The sequence below is a fragment of the Syngnathus scovelli genome, chromosome 2 (assembly GCF_024217435.2).
Source record: "Syngnathus scovelli strain Florida chromosome 2, RoL_Ssco_1.2, whole genome shotgun sequence".
NCBI lineage: Eukaryota > Metazoa > Chordata > Actinopteri > Syngnathiformes > Syngnathidae > Syngnathus > Syngnathus scovelli.
The window spans coordinates 19,191,462-19,216,235 of NC_090848.1; the positions used below are offsets into that span (position 1 = coordinate 19,191,462).

At 40.3% G+C, this 24,774-nt stretch overlaps 1 protein-coding gene across 2 annotated transcripts; it reads left to right on the forward strand.

The window, feature by feature from the left end:
• On the forward strand, positions 1 to 24,105 carry arhgap4b (Rho GTPase activating protein 4b). 2 transcript variants are annotated; one of them, XM_049753014.2, is made up of 24 exons: positions 1 to 350; positions 8,028 to 8,338; positions 11,092 to 11,263; positions 11,349 to 11,511; positions 12,096 to 12,158; positions 12,262 to 12,435; positions 12,922 to 13,050; positions 13,418 to 13,639; positions 13,714 to 13,815; positions 14,007 to 14,192; positions 14,372 to 14,456; positions 14,949 to 14,976; positions 15,229 to 15,325; positions 16,336 to 16,396; positions 16,631 to 16,708; positions 17,055 to 17,183; positions 17,360 to 17,465; positions 17,902 to 18,129; positions 18,673 to 18,728; positions 18,867 to 19,038; positions 19,871 to 20,005; positions 20,469 to 20,576; positions 21,374 to 21,476; positions 21,836 to 24,105. In XM_049753014.2, the coding sequence occupies exons 2-24, from the start codon at positions 8,269 to 8,271 to the stop codon at positions 22,031 to 22,033; spliced, it is 2,865 nt and encodes a 954-aa protein (XP_049608971.1). In that variant the 5' UTR covers positions 1 to 350; positions 8,028 to 8,268; the 3' UTR covers positions 22,034 to 24,105. The 2 variants fall into 2 exon arrangements, with proteins under 2 accessions (XP_049608971.1, XP_049608972.1); XM_049753015.2 differs by lacking the exon at positions 15,229 to 15,325 and adding an exon at positions 15,698 to 15,725 and having other exon boundaries at positions 3 to 350.
• The last annotated feature ends 669 nt before the right edge of the window (positions 24,106 to 24,774 follow it).

Sequence of the window (24,774 nt, forward strand, 5' to 3'; positions counted from 1 at the left end):
GAGGAGAGGAGAGTGTGGGGGCGCGGCTTGGTTGGCTTCATAAGGCAGAGAGGGAGGAACTGGGAGGAGTGAAGCATCGCCGGTGTGAGAGGGAGGCTATTTAGCGTATTTGGCAGGAGAGGGGAAGAAAGAGGGGAGGGAGGGCTGTTTTTTGAGTCTGAGATGCAAAGGGGACAGAAAGAGAGAGAGAGAGAAAGGTGGGGCGGGGGGTAGGAGAGTACGTTGCTGAGAGGAATCTGTCACATTCAAAATCACACGACTCTCGCTGTCTGTGCGATGAAGAGACCAAGGGATGGAAAGAGAGATCTGAGGAAAAGATAGAAAGAGACAGTAGAGGAGCACAAAGTGAGGTATGCAGCGCTGACAGCCAGTGTGTGTGTGCATGTGCGTGTTTGAGTGTGTGTGCATGCCCATTTAGTATGTGTTTACACTCCTTGTGTGCATGCTTGTGTACATGTAAAGTGAATGACTTTGTATTTATGTAGTATTTAGTTTGGTGCTAAAGCATTCGTAGGCAACACATGCTGACTGTATTATGTAACGCGTGCATCATGTTCCGTGTGTGTGTGTGTGTGTGTGTGTGTGTGTGTGTGTGTGTGTGTGTGTGTGTGTGTGTGTGTGTGTGTGTGTGTGTGTGTGTGTGTGTGTGTGTGTGTGCGTGCGTGCGTGTGTGTGTGTGTGTGTGTGTGTGTGTGTGTGTGCGTGTGTGTGTTTATGTGTGTATGTGTGTGTGTGAGTGCTTGTGTAATTACACAGAGGTGTTTATGTGGCTATTGTGTGTCTGAGTGGTCACAGAAAGTGATTTATGGCAATTGTAAATAGAAGTCAACACACCACTTCAGCTCATTCTTAGATCTGACGCCCCTGTCTAGCATCTGTGCTGTTTTTCACCTATTCGAGAAAACGAAATAAGCAGATGTCACATAAAAGTGGTATTTGTTTTGGGCTTTTTGCTTTGAAAAACACTTACATTGTTAAAATAAGATCAAAACTACAGCTAATGCTCATGAAATCAGTTAATATAATGTGTATAAATGTGAAAAAAATAAGACTGCTAAATAAATAAAAAAGCTCTTACGATTAACCTCTGCCATGAAGAATTTAATGTTTTGGGCCCTCGCTTAATGGGATTTGGGCATTGCTCAGGAAGTTCATCCCCCCAACCAGTGCTAATTTCCATGAGTTTGTGCAGTTTGGCTTCCAGTCCGAAAAGACACGTCCTGCTAGACCGAACCAATGCCACCCACATCAATGGGACTGCAGATGAGTTGCACTTGGCACCTTGATTGCTCAAGGGCACCTTGACTGTGTTTGGAAAGTAAACTAGTCTCCATCTGTAGTGCTGTGCGATTATAGAAATATTTTTTAATTTTTTATTGGTATTGAAATCATGATTAACAAAACAATTATTTGTTGATTTCAAAACATTGGATTTATTCATCGCCCAAAACTCACCTACTCAAAACTATCATCAAACCCTCATACATATTCATCCCTGTATGTTGAACACTTTATTCTTGCCAAATGACGCTATAAATCGTAATCATAACATAATATTTCAATATTTCTGCAAAACAAGAAAATACTTGCTTACTTTGGTATTTTGTATTGATATTGTGACAAAGATTCAACCAGATGGGTGAAGCCAAAGGAAAAATGCCCAACTAAAAAAAAACATGTTCTAAAATGTATGGTTTCTTTTTTTTCTTGTTTTCCAAAGAGCTTGAAATATGACTTGAAAATTCAAGCTTCTTTCATTTTCATTCTACCGCACACATTCAAACTGTGAATATCTCTATGATATTATTTTGTCTTGATTTTTTGTTTTTTAATTTTCACAATTCTTGGGACTTTCTGGGAAAATAGGAAACCACAACTTTGGATATAGTAGCTTCCAAAAAAAAAAACCACCAACAAATCATAGAACTCGTTTTTCACAGATTAGGAGGAGGATGTGCTACACACTGGTTGGCACATTAATGTAAAATATGTCACGCACCATCATCACACAAAAAAACCCAAAAAACTTGAGCCTGCAAGAGGAGCAATTTGAGCCATAATTTCAATAATATGCTCACTATCTAAATTATCCTAAAAAAAGGACCTCTAACTAGGGCAGTTTATTTAACACGTATAGTCCGTTGAGTGAGGACATACAGTAAGGCTCTCATCCTGTACAGTGCCAAGCTGTTTGTTTTAATTGTACCGTCGACCAAATCCTTCAGCTATGCCTTCCACAAACAAACACTGTAAATGATCCTCCACATAAACTCAACCACAGCAGGAAGCAGAGAAATGTTGATAGCTGTGTGTAAAATATGGCTTTGATTTTGTTGCCTTCGATTGCATTTATAGTTGCTTTGCCAAAGCCTAAAAGGCACCTTCTAAGCAAAATATATATTTATATCCAGTGCTGTTGATTTCTAGCTTTTGATTAAAAATGGTCAGCCTACTGCTTTCTATAAGAGGACATTTGGTTACAGTCTGTGCTGGATGTTTACTTCTGCACCGACCACAACCATAAACGAATTGTCCACGCGGTGTTTTTATGTATCTGATAGGAATGAATGAGGCTGGAAAGCTTCTGAAGGAGCAGACTGTGAATAAATAACATTTGAGTGTGCAGGCTGAGTTTGACCAGAACTCATTTTGTCAGTAATATATTGAATTTAGATTAAGCTTCCGTGCATAACAAATTTTGCAAAGGCCCAATTTGTTTGACTTCGACAGAGGCCAGTATGAGGCTTCTCTACCTGCTTGTCTTTTTGGAGCTAATACAGTTTTTGTGAAGCAACTCTTCTTTGTGATACGCTTTAGGTAAACCTCCTTCTCTTAGTTGTTGTCATGGAAGAAAGACTGAATCAAAACTGCAAGCAGCAGTGAAAGTTCACTCCTAGGTGAATTTCCCAGTAGGTGTTTGTCAATGTCCCACCCCAAGAATAGCCCAAAACGGCCACTTCCAACCAAAATGGCCATAGAATATGGCCATACAATGATAATAATGTATAGATAAGAATGTAAAAAAACAGATTTAATGATTTACATGAGATGTAAAACTCTGCCTCATTTTATCAATATTAGCCTAGTGAGATAGTCAATGAGCTGTTGCAGTGATTTATGGCTCAAAAGGCAGCATCAAGGAATGCATCAGCAGCGCTTTAAAGACTTCCTAGGAGGCATGATTTAGTAGAAGTTTATTGCTGTGAACCATTTCCCCTTGAGAACCTCATGTCAGTGAGCCAAACACATTGAGGGTCATACCTCAGTGAATGTACAGAATGCATGTTTGTAGTGTTTCACTTCTTACCTAAAACTGCCAAATGAGTCATTTAATGGTGAAGTCGTAGACTTGTCTGACTCTTTTGCAGGGATTGTGGGTTTAGTTCCCACTCAATGACTGTTGACTGGTACAAGTCTTGTGTTTAGTCCAGCTTTTGTTTGAGATGCTTGCTTGATCCGGATGGATGGATGAATGGATGGATGGATGGATGGATGGATGGATGGATGGATGGATGGATGGATGGATGGATGGATGGATGGATGGATGGACGGACGGACGGACGGGTGGACAGACGGATGGATGGATGGATGGATGGATGGATGGATGGATGGATGGATGGATGGATGGATGGATGGATGGATGGATGGATGGATGGATGGATGGATGGATGGATGGATGGATGGATGGATTGGGTGGGTGGGTGAATTTTGGGTGGGTGGATGGGTGAATTATTTACAGACCCTACTTTGAAACACTATTTCTAATTAGAAATATTACTGTAAAACTCAAATGCTTACGATACATGGTCAATTTCAAAAGTCTTACTGTACTTGATAATGTTAAAAATAAAAGCCTGATGGTAAATTTTCAATGTTTTGAATGCTAATGGATATAAAAATATATTTCAGTGTCCATTTCATATCAACCAAAATCTTTTAATGATTCACTCCTCCACATTCAACATAATGGTAACACATTGTTCCCTTCGCAGCCTTCGTGGTGCAGGTGTTATCACAGATGAACTGTACTTGGGAAGCACTGGTTTGATTCCTGCCTCAAGCATGTCGTCAGTCCAACTTCTTTTTATGTTAATACTATTCATTTAAATTGTATAAATACTGTATTCTTGTATTTATATTTAACATTCATTTCATTTCATTTAACTCATCATTATACTTGCATTCAAATTTTCACATTTTAGCATTCACATGCAATTTCTACAGAAATTGCACATTTTCTAGTTTATGGCTTCTTTTCTACTCATGGGAGTTTGCAGGGCGGCTTGGTGGCGCACTGGGTAGCACGTCCGCCTCACAGTTAGGAGGGTGCGGGTTCGATTCCACCTCCGGCCCTCCCTGTGCGGAGTTTGCATGTTCTCCCCGAGCCCGCGTGGGTTTTCTCCGGGCACTCTGGTTTCCTCCCACATCCCAAAAACATGCTTGGTAGGCCGATTGATCACTCCAAATTGTCCCTAGGTGTGAGTGCGAGTGCGAATGGTTGTTTGTCTCTGTGTGCCCTGCGATTGGCTGGCAACCGGTTCAGGGTGTCCCCCGCCTACTGCCCGATGACGGCTGGGATAGGCTCCAGCACGCCCGCGACCCCCGTGGGGACTAAGCGGTTCGGAAAATGGATGGATGGATGGATGGGAGTTTGCAGCTGTTCAAGTCAGCGCAGCTGTAGGAAACATTCAAAATCAAGGGACATTTCACATTCTGATTTTGGTGTTATGTTACAGTACATTTAAATTGGACGACTAGCACGCGCAAACGTCTGCCGTGACACGACTAAAACAAGCCGAATATGCATTTCTCAAAGTTGAGAAAAAGGAGATCCCAGGCTAAGTCAACTTTTCTGAATTTCGACAAAACAACTTATCATATGCAACGTTTCGTTTGGCTGTTTTTTTTTTTTTTTTTTTAATTGCAAGCAAAAATAGAAAAATAAGCTGAAACTCATTTTACAAAACTTTAAAAAGACACCTTTGAGCTTTTCATTGCTAGTCCCAGTTGGGGTTTACTATCAAAGTAAACATAAGACAGACAATTTCATGTGTGTTGAAAATAACCAAGAAAATAACACACAGTGCAAATCATTATAGATAACCTACTGAATACTATCGATGGTCACCGTGTTTATAACACTTTAAACAAAGCCTGTTTGTACACAAACAGCAAAGCAACACTTTTAGAGAGACAATATAATGACTCATGGACAAAAATTATATTCTTTATCCTCTGGGGAAAAAAAATACTTTTATCGCGCCAGAAGGAGCACAATGTGGAGCTGAAACGGATTAATGGCACTTTCGTATATTGCCACTGTTTGGCAAGTTCAAGTTAGTACGGCACTTAACAATATGCTTTATTGATAAATTGCTGTTTCAGTACCCATGTGAGCTTTTACGGGCCATAAAAATGGCACAACAGACTACACGTTTTGATTCATTTTCTAACTTGTGTGACCCAAGCTGAGTATAGTTGCACGTTACAGTCTCTGTCAGGAAATGCTCTCTCACAATCTGCCCGACTATCAAATACAACTCATTCCATTTTACAACATATCCTGTGTTGCATCTGAGAGGCATCACTTTTTTTTCTTTCATGGTAATTGCTGAAAATCCCTTTTGTATCACAGTATGAGCCACACTTTTTTGTCTTTAATCTTCCTTAAAGTCACTTAGGGGACTATCTTGACTCTTACTATGTAAAAAAAAACGTTTATAGTATGATAACCTTGGTATGAACTTTTAAAACCGTACAAAAGTCTGATTCAATTACACCATAAATGATAGCCTGCAGTGCCGTGCACTTAAAACCTAAATCCATAAACTAAAACTACTAACCTCTTTTTTCTTCAGACCTATACCAATACAAGTACTCAAATCTTGAGTAATTTTGATACATAAATCTTCAACAATAACAAATTATTTTTGAAGACCTATATAGTCAATTTAATTTTTTTTCTTGAAGTAATGAAGTTAATACAAAAATTGTATTCTTCTAATTTCTAGTTCCTGGTGGTAAAACCGTCACAAATGACTGGCACCTTTCGGCACCACTCCGATACCTTGTGTCGGTACTCCCTAATCCCTCCATAAAACGCAGACGTGTCTGTGTTTGCAATGAATATTTTACAGTAAAAAGTTTAAAAACCCTTTATTTTCAATCAAATTTAATCTTCTTCTACAATATTTGTTTGCATTACTGCCTGTCCAAAACCCTACTAAAATTTTCTTCCACCAGTGTTTCATGACCTTTTGTGTTTCACTTCAGGATTGTCGAATCCCTCCCAGGCAGATCTTGAACATTCGCTTTGTTCCGTGCCGATTAAGGTCGCACGCTGATGAAGGCCTCCTCCAAGGTCTTGGTGTCCTCACTGTTCTCAGCTGTGGGAAATCATTCCATTTGTTCACTGTAATATTCCATTATCTTCCAATGTCTTTCTGTAGCTGAGCTTTGGCTGGGATATGGAAATGGAGCTTTTTAATCATAGTACCAATATTGCTGCTCTGCAAGGTTATGTCAATGTTTTACTCAAGAAACATTGCTTGTAAAACACACACAGCAGATTGTGCTAGTTGTGCTGTCAAATTGACAGACTTTGCCACTCATTGCAGTGTGCGGAAACCTGTTGAGACACAGGATGTGGTGAGTGGTTGCTTTTTTTTGAGAGGGGCAGTAGTTTGTGCTTGGCTCCCGTACATAGCCTTGCATGTCAAGGCACTCAAACAAGCCCACTTCAGTGCCACATGTGACTGCTGTACTTTGCAATACAGGTACAATTTTTGTGCCTTTCTTTTGTTTTCACACCTCATTGACTGGGTGTCAGACATTGTGTGCTGTAACTTCCTACGCTATGAGCCATTTCACAAAAGTGTCAACAAAAGTATACAGAAAAACTGTCTGCAAGACTTAACTAAGTATATCACTTGGTTTACATCCTGTTGACTGTCACGTCCGAAACAAATTAAAGTAAATAACTTTCACCTTCAGGTTTGGTAGAGGTAGTAAACATTTATGCTGAACATTTATTAATCAATTACGTTTCAAATTTGCATCATAGGGTCAATAACTGGGCTTGAAGAATATCAGCTTTTTGATATCCTCTGATTGGTTGGTCTGACCAAACCCAGTTCCACTAACAAACACATCTGTAGCAATCATCACACAGTAATACATTTGATAATCAGCAACTTGGGTGAAGAATATATACTGTATTTTATTTAAGTAAATATTGATTTTACTTTTACTCCAAATTATGTACGTATGTGGCACAGTTGAAGTCTGTTATATTGCATTTCTATTATGCATTGATGCGTTCTTTCACGGGAATGTGATAGTGGTGGTTCTGAGAGGTGAATTAAGTACTTTTAATTTCAATCTCTTCATTTTAACGATGAAAGACAACAGAACAACAATAATCAGACCATGTCTTACTTTCTTCCCAAACCCACTGGCTATTTATTTATGTATTTATTCATATGTTCAATTTACAAACTGCCAATTAGCATACTAATTTCTACTATCCGTAGTCTATAAAAAAAACATCTCCAAAGACTTGTGGAATAAAAACAGATATTGATGTTTCATTTAATCCCTCTCGGCACGCACCACTTTTAGGTGACACAGCATCCAAATCAAATTCCTGTATTTTTTTGTCTGTGACTTTTACCTTTATGGGCATCCCCGACCTTGAGGCACTGACTGAATGTCCTTTGTTATCGCTGTTACTCAGCACCTCTCATCCGTCCATCCCCCTCCTGTCTCTATTCTTCCTCCGTCATCAGCCTCCTCATCACGGTGTCCCGGCACTGTCTATTCTTTGACGTGACCCCCATCAGACTGTCCCTCCCACTAAACCTCCCTTCTCCGGTGTCACTATCCGTTTTGCTACCCTGGCCTCATTTGCCCGTGCTCTCATTCCCATTCTGCTCACTATAAATCTCTCTCCCTTTCTCCCAGCTGTCCCTTTCCATCCATCCATATTCTCTAAACATGATACTCTCCTCTTGCTCTCCCACGTTCAGAACAATCCCCAAATGGATCGACATTCCATGGACACAACGAACCGGCCTGACGTCCCTGGCAAGTGCGGCCAATCGACGCTGATGCCGCTGTGCTGCATGAGGTGCTAGGTCAATCAAAGGGTGGAAGGTCACAGAGCTCTCGGGCTGGAAGGTTAAAGGACAGGCAACTGGGACGTTCAAAGCACACGCCAGGCTCAGGAGCAAGAGGAGAGAACAGACGAGCATCAGGGGGTTGGCAAAGATGATGACATCACACGGAAAACTTAGGAGGGAGAAAGGGAGTCTCGCCGAGTATGAATCTCAGATGAAAGGTGAGTCACTGCACATGTGTTGTGTCATATAACCACACCAGACACTTTCGGTATACTGTACTGTACTATCACCAGTTTTTGGAAAGTTACTTCCAAATTTCATATTACCATTGACTTGCATTTGGAAGTAATATGTTTCTCTACAAGGTGATGCACTGGTTAGCATGTCCGCCTCACAGTTAGGAGGGTGCTGGTTTGATTCCACTTCCGGCCCTCCCTCTGTGGAGTTTGCATGTTCTCCCCGTGCCCGCGTGAGTTTTCTCCGGGCACTCAAGTTTCCTCCCACATTCCAAAAACATGTATGGTCGGCTGATTGAGTACTCCAAATTGCCCCTAGGTGTGAGTAGGAGTGTGGATGGTTGTTCGTCTCGGCTGGCAACCGGTTCAGGGTGTCCCCCGCCTACTGCCCGATGACTGCTGGGATGGGCTCCAGCATGCCCGCGACCCCTGTGGGGACAAGCGGTATAGAAAATGGATGGATAGTTGTTTCTCTACAATATTACAGACGCTGTAGTTATTTATTACTTTTAAGTTACTTATTAGCTCTCAATTAATGGTAATCCCGCATATAATTGGAGGGAGAGACACAAAGTCTTATTCGATCATATATTGCATTTGCAAATAGTTGTTACCACTATCTGAATTATTGCGATGATGTAGATTAATCAAACAAAGCAAACCTTTACACGACATTAAACAAACTCAACCACTAAAAAAAAAGTAGAATCATGTCATAGTCTGCAGCTGCCATCTCCGTTATCTGTTTTAAAAGCATCTACTTCTTCTTCTCGTTTATTCGAGACTTCCTGTGTGATTGCAACTCGTTACCGGACCCGGTAACTCTAATAATAGTACAAAAAATATGTGTTTCATGTTTTATTACTACGTTACTGCCTTAATGCAACACCTTCCTCCCAACACTAACTATTATAACTACTGTATCAAAAACCATTCCTTTATGAAAACAATGTTTGGATTGACACTTTCTGAGATGAAGCGTTTTCAACAGTACTTGCACTCAGTGTTACAGAAAAATACTTATATATTTTTTTGTCTATCATACGCAGTACCTATTTTCATGTATTCCTCTGAAAATTGTTTGTTCGTTTTACTGGTAGTTTCTGAGAAAAAAATACTTTCACGTTCATAAAAAAATTACATAAAATGTTGGGAATCGCCAGTCTGGACACGGCAATTTGCATTTATAGGGTGAGAGAACGCGTTTTATGTGGCTTTCTTATGGTTGCTCTCCCTACATTGATGAATTAGAAGGCCACTGAGGGGCAAACAACTGCAAGTGTTTTCGAAGGCAGCGATTGTCCTGGCAGGATTCATTCAAGGCTGCAAACGTTTGCCAAACGGTCGCCAGACGTTCACCAGTACTTTTCTTCAAAATTCCCTTGCGACAAGGAAAATCACTCCAACTGGCGGCGACACACTGGGATAGGAGTTTGATGCTGGCATTTTCATACTTTCCACATCATCACTTGGGTGGTAGAACTTCAAATGACAGGTTTGTTGTGCTGAAGCTCTTGAGTGCTGGCATACTTTGTGTGCCGGCTTCATTCTCTCCTCATTGCTTATGTTGCTGCCACGCAACCTACTGTGAGCAACTTATCTTGTCAAAATAGCTCCTTCATCTTCGCAAGATAACGCCCACTCTGTCTTCCCTCAGCCACATGTTCATTGTTTACTTGTTACTTTTACTTGCTGTTTACGTTTTTAACCTGTAAAACAAAGTAAATGCTGTGAATACATTTTTTTTTTTCCTTTTACCTTTTGGTCTGTGCCGCCCAGTACCAAAGACTGGTGGTTGCAAGGTGACCATAGTACAGAGGTCCCTAATGACCCATGTGAAAGGTTGCATGGAATAACCCTTCAGTAAGAAAACCTTGAATGGAAGCCAAACCATGAATCAATATTAACAGCACAGCACACACATTGTAGTGTGTGTGTGTGTGTGTGTGTGTGTGTGTGTGTGTGTGTGTGTGTGTGTGTGTGTGTGTGTGTGTGTGTGTGTGTGTGTGTGTGTGTGTGTGTGTGTGTGTGTGCGTGTGTGTGTGCGTGTGTGTGTGTGTGTGCGTGCGTGTGTGTGCGTGTGTGTGTGATGTGCTGGGGTTTGTAACTGTGCATACCGTGACTCATTGGCTCTGTACTGTACTATAAGGTTGTATTTATAGTCGGCATTAGCGACGCTGTCTCCTCACATCCAGTCAGCCCTTGGCTGTGTGCGGCCAAAATGAAGGGAAGAAGCGAAAAGAGGTGTGGGGGATGAGAAAGCTGAGAAAGGCAACATGAGCGAGAGATGCAGAGTGATGCACAGACACTTTAGTTATCAGACATTGATGTATTTATTGGGCCATGCTGAGTTCACTCATCAAAGAGTGTGTATTGGAATGTTGGCGTGTTTATGAGTTATCTGAGTGGAAGGAATTGCAACATCAAACACAGTCAGACACAAATCGTAACCGTGTACTCCCTTAAGTAAAGCTCTCGGTTTCTTCTCTTCAAGGAATGACTAAAACATCAAATATGATGATTTCCTATTCATGTAAGCCATTTTTTTCTGATGTTAATTGATGAAAGGGAGTAATTAATCAGTGTGCATATTTTTATCAAGTCAGCATCAGACCAAATGATTTGTGATTTTTTTATGAGAAATTACTGAACTTGCTTGATTTGTTTAACAATGCCATTTATATAGTATATATTATTAAAATTTAACAATTGTGTTTTCTCCTTCTGTGTCTCAGACTTGCGGGCACAACTGACTGACCAGATTAAGATTTTAGACTCTCAAGTTGAGGTGAAACAGCAGCAGCTCTCAGATCTTTCTGAGTTTCTTCGTCGGCGTGGTGATATTGAGGCTGAATATGCACGTGCCCTTGATAAACTCACCGAGAGGTTCACCCACAAGACAAAAAAGTGAGGAAGCAATATCTCATTTCACATGAATTAATTATCAGTAATGCGTTGTTCAGTGTGAGTGAGGATGCCTTCTTCGCTGCAGGAAGGAGCAGTGGGGTCAGTCGGTGTGTCAAGTCTGGTCCGTTTTGCTGACTCAAACCCGTTTGGAAAGTCGTGAGCACTCAACGTTGGGTGACACCTGTTGCAATGCACTTACACAGCGCTTAGTGCACAGTACAGAGGACACACACCGGCTACACAAACGGGTGAGTATGACACAGAAGTGTTTGATGACCTTTTTTGTTTTTTTACATTTAGAGTTTTTGGTTGGGATATTCACCCCTCCATGTCCACTCTGTAAGACCAGTGTGTGCACACTTAACATGGTTGATATTAAAAGAAAAAAAAAAAAAGAGTGGCTCCACAGAGAAAGTCTGCGTCAACTCATTCCTCCTGGGGAGGGAACGTTGGGAGTTTTCTCTGACGTGCGAGTCCTTGACTTCAGCCCTGAAGCAGCAGGCAGAGCTCGGTCTTGAGCCTTAACAATTGCTCGTGTTGACAAAAGTCCTTAAAAATCTTGAATGTTGCCAACATGAATTTCAGAGTTACAGCCTTTTAAATATTTTCACATCAAAAAGGAAATTTGTCTATTCATTGACTAAAATCTTTTTGAATTAAAAATGCATTTTCGTCAAATATTTGTATTTGTTTATTAAGTAGTAATATCGTATCACTATAAAATGTCACTTAATAATTTGGCTGGTTCAATCCAGGACACCCTTAATCAGTAAATAAACTTTATTTACAATCTGTCCAGATGGAATAAAATAGACGTTCTTTTTATCAACAGAGCAAAGAGGTTGGAATCCAGATGCAGGATGAGTTGCTTAAGGTTACCACTGAGTTGCAGACGGTGAGCATTTTATATTGATGTTCTGCATATTAATAATGTCGCATACACAGGAAAGTAAAAATGATTATGTGCACTTTGTGTTACACGACACATGGCGACGAAGGCCTTGAAGACATACAACCAGTACCACACTGACTGCCTAATAGCTGAGGGCAAGCTGAAGGAGGCTGAGCGGTTGGAAGAGAGACACACTGGCAAGTCTGCTGAGCTCGGCCTCGGCCAATCAGGAGGGCAGAGGCGGAGCTCCGTCAAGAAAATTGAGAGATTAATGGAGAAGGTAAATCCCATGTGCTGCCCTCAATATGACAAACATGTTGACATTATGTGTAGAAGTGAAAAGAATGTGCTAATGTGAATGGACAGATAGATATTGACATTGTGCGGATGGAGAGAGATTGACATTATGGGCTCTGTTTGGGGCCCAGTGCAAGTCTTGCGCGATGCATGGTATAAATCTGCACAGCGGTGGACAAGACTGCATTTTGGTAATTTCGAAGACGCACACAGCTAAATCCTGTTGAAAACAGGCTTCTGTGCCATTGTGGGTATGGAACACAACCAACTTGATCTGATACCAATCAAAACAGCTCCTCTGACCATAGCACAAGGCGGTCTACCAAATTCCCAAACAAGAAAATAAGGTTTGCACCTCCATGAAAATTGAGCTCAGACATTTTTTTGCAGGTGCACTGGCGCAATGTCGACACATATAAAGCCCTGTTTGTGTTTTTGAATGAACACGGATGTTTTTGTATGTGTGCAGAGGCATGGCCGAGTGCAGGAGACTCAGCTCAAGTGTACAAAGGCTCGAAATGACTATCTGCTCAATCTTGCTGCAGCCAACGCAGCCATGAACAAGTACTACCTGCAGGACGTCAGCACTCTCATTGACGTAAGAAACAAACATTTCAGCAGCTCTCTCATCACCTTTTTCCCCCTAATACATATTCTTTCTGTTTTTAATTGCCCATCCCAAAAGACAATTATTTAATCAAACTCAGTCCTAGGGCTCATTTTTCTATTTCGTATTTTTTTTACCTGAGCCTGAAATGGAACTTTACTTTGAATGAAAAATCTGTATTTTTTTTTCAATTAAAAATAATGAGCTCCATTTATGATTGCCAATTATTGAAAACAGAAAGGCCAAACGATACGGACATTTCCCTCTCACACATCAACATTATTAATGCAACTCATGCAACTTCTCCTTTCCTGCCTTCCCTTTCCACGCTTTATTGCTGCCTGTCTCCCCCGGGCAGTGTTGCGACCTGGGTTTCCATCCTTCTGTGGAGAGGGTAATGAAGTGCTACCTGGCTAGTAGGTGGCGCATCCAAAAGACGGAGGAGGCAGGGCTCAAGCAGCTGGAGGCCGCAGTAACGTCGCTGGACCAGGGAGGAGACAGAGATGCACTCCTGCAGCAGCATGACTCTGCCTTTTGCCTTCCGTTTAGGTTTATCTACCACCCGCATGAAGGCGACCAGGTATCGTTAAGTTTCTGGTGAAACGAGATGAACCCTGAATGTTGCTTTATTTTAATGATGGATTTGTATTGCAGGTGTGTGAGGTGAGTGCAGAGAGTCAGGTTAGATATGAGATGGAGACCAGATTTCAACAACTTCAGTCTCGACTAGCTTCTGTCACTCTGGAGACAGAGGAGGTGAGATGACTTTCATTATACCTCACTTTTCACTGGGATCGGAGACCAAGCCCTAATAACAATAGCAAAAAATCACCAATAACGGACGCATCCCCAAAAATATAGATAACTGAGCTTAAGTTAGTTGACTAAAGCAAAGGTAAGAAAGTGAAAAAGCATACCCTGATCCCTTGTATCTTGCCTTACCACAGGTCAGTAAAACCCTCAAAGCGACACTCACAGCCCTGCTGGACTCTATGTGTGACAGCGACTGCAACACCACCCCTGAAGTGCCCAGCAGCCTATTACATGAGCCCCTCGGAGTAGGTTCCACCACAAAACTTACCCTTGCCAAGCGTCGAGCCAATCAACAGGAGACAGAGACCTACTATTTTACAGTGAGTTATACATACTCCATAGCATGTACTATAATTTCTAGAGCGATATGAAAGAACAAACGTTACACACTGTATTTCAAGGTTTACCATTTACTGGATGAACACATTATGTATCATCAACCTGCATGATTTGCTTACAAAAAAAGAATGCTAATGTAATTTCCCATTCATTCCTATAGAAAGTGAAGGAGTTTCTCACCAGTAGTTCTTTAACTTTCAAACTTCAAGCCAAACATGATCTACTACAAGATGCCATACAGAAAGGTACGGCCTTCTACTGTGGAGCCGCCAAATTTGGACACATTGACGTATTTGTGACGTCATTGGTATTGTTTGAATTAATAAACTTGTAGTGTGTACGCAACTTTTACTTTAGTGTCGATCGAGCCCGTTTCTATAGTGCTTGTACTCATTGAAGTTACATTAGTGTAAGCTTGGTAAAATTATTTTGTATGTGTCATGTTTTATTACTTAGTAATTGTGTTTGGAGCAGCCAGATATTTTCCGATAACTTAGTGAGTTGCAATTCTCACTCTGTGGTTATTATTACAATTTTCTTGTTAGTTATTAATGGTAACTTTCAATGGTGGTGTCACAACAAAGGCAGAACACATCAACTAAAGATTTTTTTTCCTGGTTTCAAGCAATTTTGGAGATTCCACTGTACAACAGTAGCTTCTCAAAGGCTGGTCACACTTGAAATGCGTGAAAAATCAACTTAAAAATGTTTGTTTTGTTTTTTGCTCTTTCCTTCAGCTGAGGCCGTCAACACAGACCCCTCCAGGTAACCATGAAATGTAAACATAGTGTGACTGAATGAGGTATGGATAATTCGAGAGAGGAGAGCAGTGAGGACAGAGAATTGGTTTTTACACTGCCATTTTGAGCCATTCTCGATTACATAACAGGTCAATTTTGGAGGGAATGAGGACTGCTGAGCTCAAGTGTGACTAATAGCTGCATTTAGCAAGCATCATTACCGCCTGGTTTAATACGCACAAACAAAATGGCGTAATGCATTTTATGTATTTCCCAGAGCTCAATGTGCTCGCTCTGTGCGAGTTCGCAAGTCCAGACCCATTTCCCAATTTTGCCACACACTCTTCAGCACAGATTTACTCTCCTACATACAGGTAAAGATTACGCAATCTCTAAACGCAAAATTGCATTTTCTTTGGTTTGCTTTTGTGCTATTTGGCTTTGCTTTTCTGAGGAACTAATGTGGAATATTCTGGGCCTGTGTGTACTGAATGGTCACGCTTATGGCTTATTTATGGCACTCTATCCTTTCAATCCATTTCCTACTTTTTTCTGTTCCACTTTTAAAAAGGGATTAAAATACACTTGAGTCTCCATTGCCTCCTCTCTCAACTCCTCAACTTAACTTGTGTGTGTGCAGTTTGCATCACTGCTTCTAAATCTTTCCTACTCTTATTTTTTATTCACTTCTTTTCCTTACCTTGCCTTTTCCCTTTCTGTTCACTGCTGTGCTTTGCTTGGTGTAGAAGAAGAAGAAGAATGTCTCGTACACAGGTACCAAACTCTGTTGTTGCTCCAGTAAAGCAGGAAATATGACGTCTTTATGTCAACCTTGAAAACACATGAATGGGAGTTCTACGATTAAAAAATACTATAGTCAAAACGATGCATAGTACAAGAAAAGACAAGGAGTAGTTGATGATTATTGTGTCATTTTTCATCCCATAGCCATTTTCTAGCCCAGCTTTGCTTTTTGTAGCATAAAGATTTCTAAAATAATTCTTGACAGGGCCACTGAATTAGGATCCACAAACAATATCTGAAAAAAAAACATAGAATAGCAGTATTTTCACTTCAAATTGAATAATAAATGAACCTGAGATGAGAGAAAATGTTGCAGTAGATATAACTGAAACATAAATGGGTGCGGGGGTTGCTCAACCACATTTCTCATCCTAGCTACGGCCCTGGCAGTGCCAATGATGCATGTTTTCCACCTTAGCAACTAAAGACAAAGCTATCATCATTTCATGACCTTCACAGTCTCTTAATTCATTTTCCTATCACATCATGTATTTATTTGCGCCCCCCCCCCAAAGACTGTTATAATATTCTTTTCTTTGTGTCCTATTTCTTCTGGCTCTGAAATCCTCTTCCTCTGCAGAGCTCCGGCCAGCAGATCCCTGTGGTGGTTGAAAGCTGCATCCGCTTCATAAACCTTCACGGTGAGACAATTTGCATGAGTGGCCGTAAACCATGCTGGGGGAGCTTCTGCGAATATTAAAACGATCGGATGGAGTCATCATGATGTCAATGCACTACCAGCATTAAGAATTTGTCATATATTTGACTCCCCATGGAATCATACTTTACTGTAAAACCGAATTCTTATTCTGAACCTTAACACAAAAGTAAAAAATATGTTAAAGCACACGTTGTGTTTGCTGTCTTTGTTCCAGGTCTCCACCATGAAGGAATATTCCGAGTCCCTGGGTCACAAAGAGAGGTTAATCTAATCAAGGATGCCTTTGAGAGAGGTACAGTAACTCTGGGAAAAAAGCTGACATCATGCTTTTAACCATTTGAAAGCTTGGGTTGCAAAATAAAGTGTTTATCCCCTGTTTACAATATGTTTAGTCAGATTTCTTACTAGAATTTTAACAAAACCGTCAATCTTGAACAAACATGAACTGTTGTTGATTTTGGAAGATTGTTCACAGAAAATGTCCATTCAGGAGAAATACGCTTTGTTCAATTCAAGGTGCCTTTCTGTTCACAAAACAAAGTGCTTTGGCTTGTACGCTAGTAATTCTAGGTTAATAAATCTACCAGTAAAGTGGAAATGTATCTGCATATTCTGCATATCCACAACTCCCCGTGTAGGAGAAGATCCTCTGTCGGACAGTGAGTGTGACCTGGACTCTGTGGCCGGCGTTTTGAAGCTTTACTTCAGGGGCCTCGAGCCCCCCCTCTTCCCCTATGATAGCTACTTGCAGCTGCTGGAGTGTGTCCGTAAGACCCCTCTTTTTTCTGTGCTCTGTTTGCAGATATCGTGTCACACATGATTTCCAACATTCAACTTGTTGTTGCAGTCAATTCTTTTGATGATTCTCTAAATTAAATCAAATTGAATGAAACTTTGTATTTTTTGCCTGATGTTTCTTTTCCTTTCACTCATTTTCATTCAGAAATTGAAGGTATGGTGGAGAGAGCGGCACAGATAAAAGCAATTGTCTCTGCTTTCCCACGACCTCTCCTCATTGTAATGCGATACCTGTTCGCATTTCTCAATCAGTGAGTTAATATATCAGTGGATGAGAAAGGATGTTGAATTTTGTACAAAAAATTGTGTAAAATTGTTATCACCGGAGCAATACATTCGTAGTCGTCTGTCCGAGATTTTTATTTTTTTCCATTACTGTATTTCTAAAATACAGTACCTCAACATCTGTTTTGAAGACATGTAGCAATGTAGCTTTTTTTTTGTGATTGCGTTTTAATGTGTTTTTAGCATGTTGGCCAGCTTTCAGGAATGTGTTATGAGAGTACTTAATTGTGTCGCTGCTGCTTTGTGCGCAGAGCTCATCTTGTTAGCAAATTGTCCAGGTTAAATATACTGCAGTGCTTAAGTTTCTGTATGATTTTCAACATTTTTTTTCACAAGAACACATTGGCATATTTGATTATTTTTGCTCTGGTGGTACCAATGAATTTGTGCGTGTTTTCGCAGCGTGACTCAGTACAGTGATGAGAATATGATGCAGCCCTACAACCTGGCTGTTTGCTTCGGGCCAAGCCTGCTGAGAGGGGTTGATTCTGATGACGTGGTTGCTCGGCAGCCGCAGGTCAATGACCTTGTCAAAACCATGATCCTCCAGCATGATGTCATATTCCCAGGCCAGTCGGAATTGCCAGGCCCTATCTATGAGAAGCACATGACTCTTGAGCAAGAATATTGGTAAGGGATGATTCTGTTGCTGTTTTCTCTCATGACAGTGTGATATGTGTAGAGTGAATGACAGAATTTAATATCCAGTTATAGGTGGTTTAAAATGTGTAAAGCAGCTTTTTTTTTCATCTTGTCCTCCAGCTTATTAAGTGAATTTAATGCCACATCAAAGGTATTTCTGTGCAGCTTTTTGCAAGAAAGCACTGATCAAATTTTGTGAATCCTAACAGAGTCAATCATTCACGATATTGTTATTCTGCTCTGACACTACTAAATATTGTACTACTTAATGTCATTTCCATTTTCCAAGAGATTAGCACTCAATCAAAGACCAGAACCTGCCCTTGTTTGGGATGGCTGAGTTTTTTTTTATGTTTCACAACCAAACAAAAGCTTCATCAGCAATGTAAATATTTTAACATTAGACAGCATATAATTTGGCACTGAATTAAACCAATAAAATAAGCACGGCATCTACTGACGGTTCAGGTAAACAAGATCCGTGACCGGAAGAAGAAACTATCACAAACTCACCATTTGCTTTGTCTGCAGTGAACCAATCACAGAGGAGGGAGATGGAGAGGCTGAACAACTGCCTAGTGAGGACGGTGAGGAGAACGCACAAGCGAACACACAGTTACTACATTTGACAATGAATAAAGTTCCTCTTATGGAATGACATTTTTGAATATGGCTGCAAATCATAATCATTCTGTCTGAGGTTTTTTTCTGCATTATGTGTACAGAGTGGGAGGCCGTAGCAATGTTTGACTATGCGGCAAGATCGCCGGCAGAGCTGTCGTTCAAGCAAGGGGAGCTCCTTATTCTTCACAGTAAGGCCTCTTCTGATTGGTGGAGGGGTGAAGCAGGAGGACTCAAAGGTCTCATCCCACACAAGTACATCAGCGTCTTGGAAGGGTGAGCACTCTTTAGTACCATGACCACATTATACTTTTGTTTCCTTCACTTGTATGTTTTTTATCCAGCAAAAACAGCAAGACAGTAGTCAAATGACTTGCACTGTTTTTGCTCAGTGAAAGAAAGCACATAAGTGACAATTTGCTGCACTTTCATTGACCTAACATAGTTAAAATTACAGATAAAAGGTTCCATACACCTTTTCTAGATCAAATTTAAGTACTTTTTGAAACATTTTTAATATTGTTTTTTAAGTTTTGATAGTTATTATGTAGTTATTTATATGTAAATCACCACCTTAGTTGATTGTATTGTGCAATAAACAATATGGATTCTGTGTTGTAAAAGAGCATAAGATCAGAAATTAAAGGGAAAGCACACCCATCCATCCATCCATTTTCTGAACCGCTTAGTCCCCACGGGAGCCTATCCCAGCCGCCATCGGGCAGTAGGCGGGGGACACTCTGAACCAGTTGCCAGCCAATCGCAGGGCACACAGAGACAGAAAACCATTCGCACTCACACTCACACCTAGGGACAATTTGGAGTCTTCAATCGGCCTACCAAGCATGTTTTCGGAATGTGGGAGGAAACCGGAGTGCCCGGAGGAAACCCACGCGGGCCCAGGGAGAACATGCAAACTCCACACAGGGAGGGCCGGAGGTGGAATCGAACCCGCACCTTCCTAACTGTGAAGCAGACGTGCTACCCAGTGCCCCACCAAGCCGCCCGGGAAAGCACGTTGTGTCCTAAATATCTTATTTTGTCTGATGTGTCATCTCTTGCTTAAACTTCAATTTGTACAAGTAACATGTCTTGTCTTGTCCTGCAGGTCAGAGAAAGGGAAAAAAGATGAAGGAGGAGGTTTCAGCAGCGGTGGCGGCATCAGCGGTGGCGGCAGCAGCGGTGGCGGCGGCAGCACTGGAAATTTGACTGCAGATGATCCTCATACGGAGAACACTGTTCGGTACGAACACACACACATTCACATTTTGCAATGCTTGACATCTAATCTATTATTTTACATCATGTAATAAAACAATATTTTCAGCAAATGAACATTTGAAATATAACATGTTAAATTTGAATACAAAAGATGATGGTTGCACTCACCATTAGCTATTAGCTCATATATTTAATATTGAATAAAATGGTCATTTTTAGACTTAGACTTAGACTTAGACTCAACTTTATTAACTTTATTTTGGAGTTTGGAGTCAGTTTGATGAGTCCAAATTGGCCAGTCGCAGAGTACAGTAGCTAGAAAAAGATGCACTAGACCAGGGGTCACCAACGTGGTGGATCACGAATAGCCTGCGGGCCTGTTCTAAAAATAGCTCACTTTGCGATAGGACAATGTGATTTTCTATTTAACAGTCAGTTCCATTCAGAATTGTATCAGTCAAAAACTTTTGTGTGTTTTTCGACAGGATGCGGGTGAACAGCGACGGCGCTTCGTTGCCTGGGCGACAGAGAGGAAGTGATGGAAGCCCTGGTCGAAAGCCGCCAACCTCCCCGGCGACACGCCACCTGCCAGTGTAAGACCGACTCACGACTCACAAACGTATCAAATGTATTGACTAAAAAATTGCACATCCCTTGAGTTGGGTGAGAAATTAGAGAGAACCAAGCACTTTTAACGATCCCATACCACAAGTAATCTTTTTGCCTAATCTATGAAGTCCTTTTATCATGTTGGTGTGACAGTTTGAGTTTGAAATGACCAGTATTATTTCCCTTTTCAAGCTATTGTAGTTTGTCCAAAATGGCTGGTGGATGAATTTTTCACAAATAGTTTAAATCTAATCATCTATATTTCTCCGATTAGTGTGCCGTACTCCTTAATTTGAATATGGAAAACAACTTTGATTGGTTGTACGCTATTTGTCGGCGTCTTGTGGCAGCCAAGTGTTTGTAATAATGTAATAATGCTGAATTTGGATCATTCCATGTTGGTTGTGATTGTGAACCTGAATTCATCAAATACTCAAATGTTCACCCATCATACGCTTGCGTAGATCCATCATGAGACGGGGTAGTCTTACCCTATTGATGGGTTGGCGCAAAAATAACCATGAAAACCACCAAGATATAGTGTTTGTTACCAGTGCGAGTCTGGCACAAGACGTGCCCTTAATCTGTGCAGGGGCAGGTTAGACAAATCCTGTTTGAATGACAATATTTTTTAAAACATTTATTCATACTCATTGTATCACATCTAGGTTTTCTCTACATAGTTGGGAAAAAACATCAACAAAAAGACATGATGCTTATTTTTTTGGTTGAGGGGAGTTCTTGAGGAACGTTTGCAAAGAAAAATGTGTTTGTGTCTCAGGTCTCAGGAGCGAAGACACACACTAGACACTGTGAGACAGGCAGGGTTTAAACCTGTGGACCGACCTACATTTGCTCAGGCAGAGAGGACATCGGTTGACAAGGTTGGTAGCTCAGTTGAACTGATTGCTTGTTTTCACAGTCAAATCATGTTTTAAAGTAATTTCCGGTAAAATGGCAAAAAAAAACCTGTGAATATTCTCATTCAGCCAGGTCATTGTATTTGAGACTCAGGTTAGCACTGTCCTACCTAGCCTAATAAAGCCTCCTCAGATGAGAGGCAAAATGTCTTCCAAGACACCCCAAACAGTCCTTTTGCAATTGATACAGTGCCCTGAGAATTTTGTTCATATAGTTGAACTGTCCGTGCAGCCACTTTCCCTCTTGCTGTACTTCATCATAAATGTAATGCTCCATTTCCTGTCTACGTTCCTCTCTGGCCCCGCCCCTTTGCCCCTGTCAGGAGATAATCAGCCGCCAGATGAACTCTGTCTTCAAGGAGCTCTTGTCTCGACAACCTCCCATGGCTGAGGCTCCCCCTGCTCTCCCCCCTTCTTCCTCTTCTACCACCACCTCCTCCTCTTCCTCTCCACTCCCTCAAACTGCCAAAAAAGTGGGCTTCAGTATTCGAGGACGGCCCCTATTCCGGCCAGTGGACTGACATACCCTAAAACTGGATGGATGAGTCAAAGTATAGATTTAAAGCTTGAAAATGAATATGTTGTCATGCATTCTGGGAAAATCTTGATTTATTTTTAGGATAGTACATCTATATATTTACGTCTGTGCCATTTCATAATGCCACGTGGTGCTGTATTGTGTGTTTTCCAGCTGCTTTTGGTCTTCTTTTTCTTCCAGATGTGTCAGTCTGGTTTTGGTCTTCAGTTGCAGAGAACAAGGGATGTGTTCTGTCTAATGTGGGGGGATATTAGGGCCAAGCTGAAAAGAAAAAAATGTGATACTACAAAAATCAAGCTTGGAATGTTATGAGAAAAAAAGTTCAATTGCAGGTGTAAAATCTGTAAGAAAAAAAAGCTTATACTGGTCAAGAATGTTTTACTATCGTTTTTATTCAAGGATGCAAGCAAACTTTTCTCTATATGATTTTTTTTCTGGATCGTTTTTTTTTTCTAGCACATTAGGTTTTTAGAATAGCAATAATCATCTATTTGACCATATCTATCAAATAAAGGGTTTGGTTAAGCAACAGGTAGCCTCTGAAACATCATAGTTATTAATTACAATGCATGGTTAAATTTCATATTACGCAAGCTTTTATTGGTCAAACTTAAAAACAAAAAAATGAAAACATCTCAAAAACCTGATGTGCTGGGGGTGAAGACGTCAGCATCAAAATTACGTGTAGGTATACATAAAACCATCCCTGACTAAAATTTGCTATTGACCAGTGTTTTTATGCTTGTAATATTGCATCTTTATTCACTTTAAAAATTTCCTCATACATTGAAAAGAACCCAAGTTTAGTCTCTAAAAAAACATTGTTTCCATATAACAATTTTATTCCATTTGTGGTTGTAATATTATCATGAATCACAACTTTATTCTCAAAATATTCCTCATTTAGAATTACAATTTTATTATTGTAAGTCTGACTATCATAGTAGTTTCCTTTTAAGTATGGCCCTAATTATCAGTTAATTGGTTGACATGGTTCGTGACAGTAAAAAGACTGTCCTCTTGGGGCAGGTTCCGAATGCGTTAATTCAGTTCATTATTAAAGGAGAAAAACGACTGCCAATCTGAGGCCTGTGTCAAGGAGTGCCTCTGTATTATTTTTACATTTTCTGTTCATTTAAAATATTTTTACATGATGTGAGCTGTAAAGATGATTGCTTTGACATTACTGTATGCAACAAGCAAATATGTCAATATCTGAAATAGCATGCAGTGATTTGACAAACGCGTGGTGGAAAAAAGACAAAACAACATTCCCTTTCATATGTGATACATGGCCGACAAGGCAAAACTCAGGGCTTGCAAAGTTAAGATGGGCTGACTCAGGTTTGCCTTTGAAAGAATTAAGTGGCTTCTCTTGGCTTCCTTCAAGCTGTGTAAGAGCCAAAACTGCCCTAATGTCAGGGGAGAACTCATGTGACTTCTTCTGTCTTTAACTGTGACGATGGCAACAAAGTTTGGCAATCCCACTCCGAATTGCACTCATACACACTAATGTATACAAAGAGTCAAGCCTGAAATTATTCATGCCCTTAAGTGTGAATAATTTGGGTCTTGACCGTTGGCCTATATCTGTTGCAAATAGACGAGATAGAGTTACACTCAAAATTATTCATACCCCAGGTATGAATAATTTGGGGCTTGACTCTGTGTGCGTGCGTGTGTATGCGTATGTGCGTGGTGTGTTTCTTTGTGTGTGTGTGTGTGTGTGTGTGTGTGTGTGTGTATGTGTGTATATATATATATATATATATATATATATATATATATATATATATATATATATATATATATATATATACATATACAATCGTACACCAAAACACAACCGTTTGACATGTATTGCGTCCCTCTTCTGTTGAATTTTCATTGAAACATAGATGTAATACAATTTACTTGTTTTATGAAATGAAAGCACCCTTTTATTCAAAGTCACTGTTTGATAATGTCACTAGATTTGAAGTGTAAAATTACGGCATATGTGTGATGAAAGAAACTATGATGAGAATAAAAGAGACTCGGGTGATGACTTTTGAAGTGTTGTCAGTGATTTTATGACGACTTTTTCTATTACATCTGCCCAACTGAATTGCAAAAACAGCAGAGCTAAGTTTTAGCTTTGGTAAACTTTTCAGGCAAAATAGTATTTATTATATTGTTAGTGCATGTTTATAACGTCTAACTCACATTCTGAGGTTCAGAGTTCAAATTTCAGCTTTTGACCTGCTGTGTGGACTCCGCATGTATGGATTTACTTCGAGAAATATGGTTTGCTCCCATGTCACATAAAAACGTGCACATTAGAATCATTGAAAGCTCAACATTTCCCATATGTATTATGTGTGTCAAAGTCAGCTTGGAAACTGGATGAATAGATATATGAATAAAGTTCAACTAAGTTCAACTACTAAGGTGGAGGACATTTTGTATCACAGCAGGACATCTCTGTCTATATGTGATGTTACCCAACGATATGCCTGTTTACTAATTAACAGACAAAACATAACCCATTGCACAATTCCAGTTCTTATTCACCACTGCGACAACAAACATCCATCCATTTTCTGTACCGCTACTCGGATAGGCTCCAGCACTCCTGCGACCACTGTGGAGACAAGCGGTACACAAGATGGATGAATAATAATAATAATAATAATAATAATAATAATAATAATAATAATAATAATAATAATAAAAAAAAATAAT

Bases quoted from the DNA above. Each gene is read 5' to 3' on its own strand.
- arhgap4b (XM_049753014.2), top strand. From the start codon at position 8,269: ATGATGACATCACACGGAAAACTTAGGAGGGAGAAAGGGAGTCTCGCC. The intron at 12,159-12,261 runs GTGAGCATTTTA...ATGGCGACGAAG, and splicing joins TTACCACTGAGTTGCAGACG to GCCTTGAAGACATACAACCA. The intron at 18,130-18,672 runs GTAAGGGATGAT...CTTTGTCTGCAG, and splicing joins ACTCTTGAGCAAGAATATTG to TGAACCAATCACAGAGGAGG.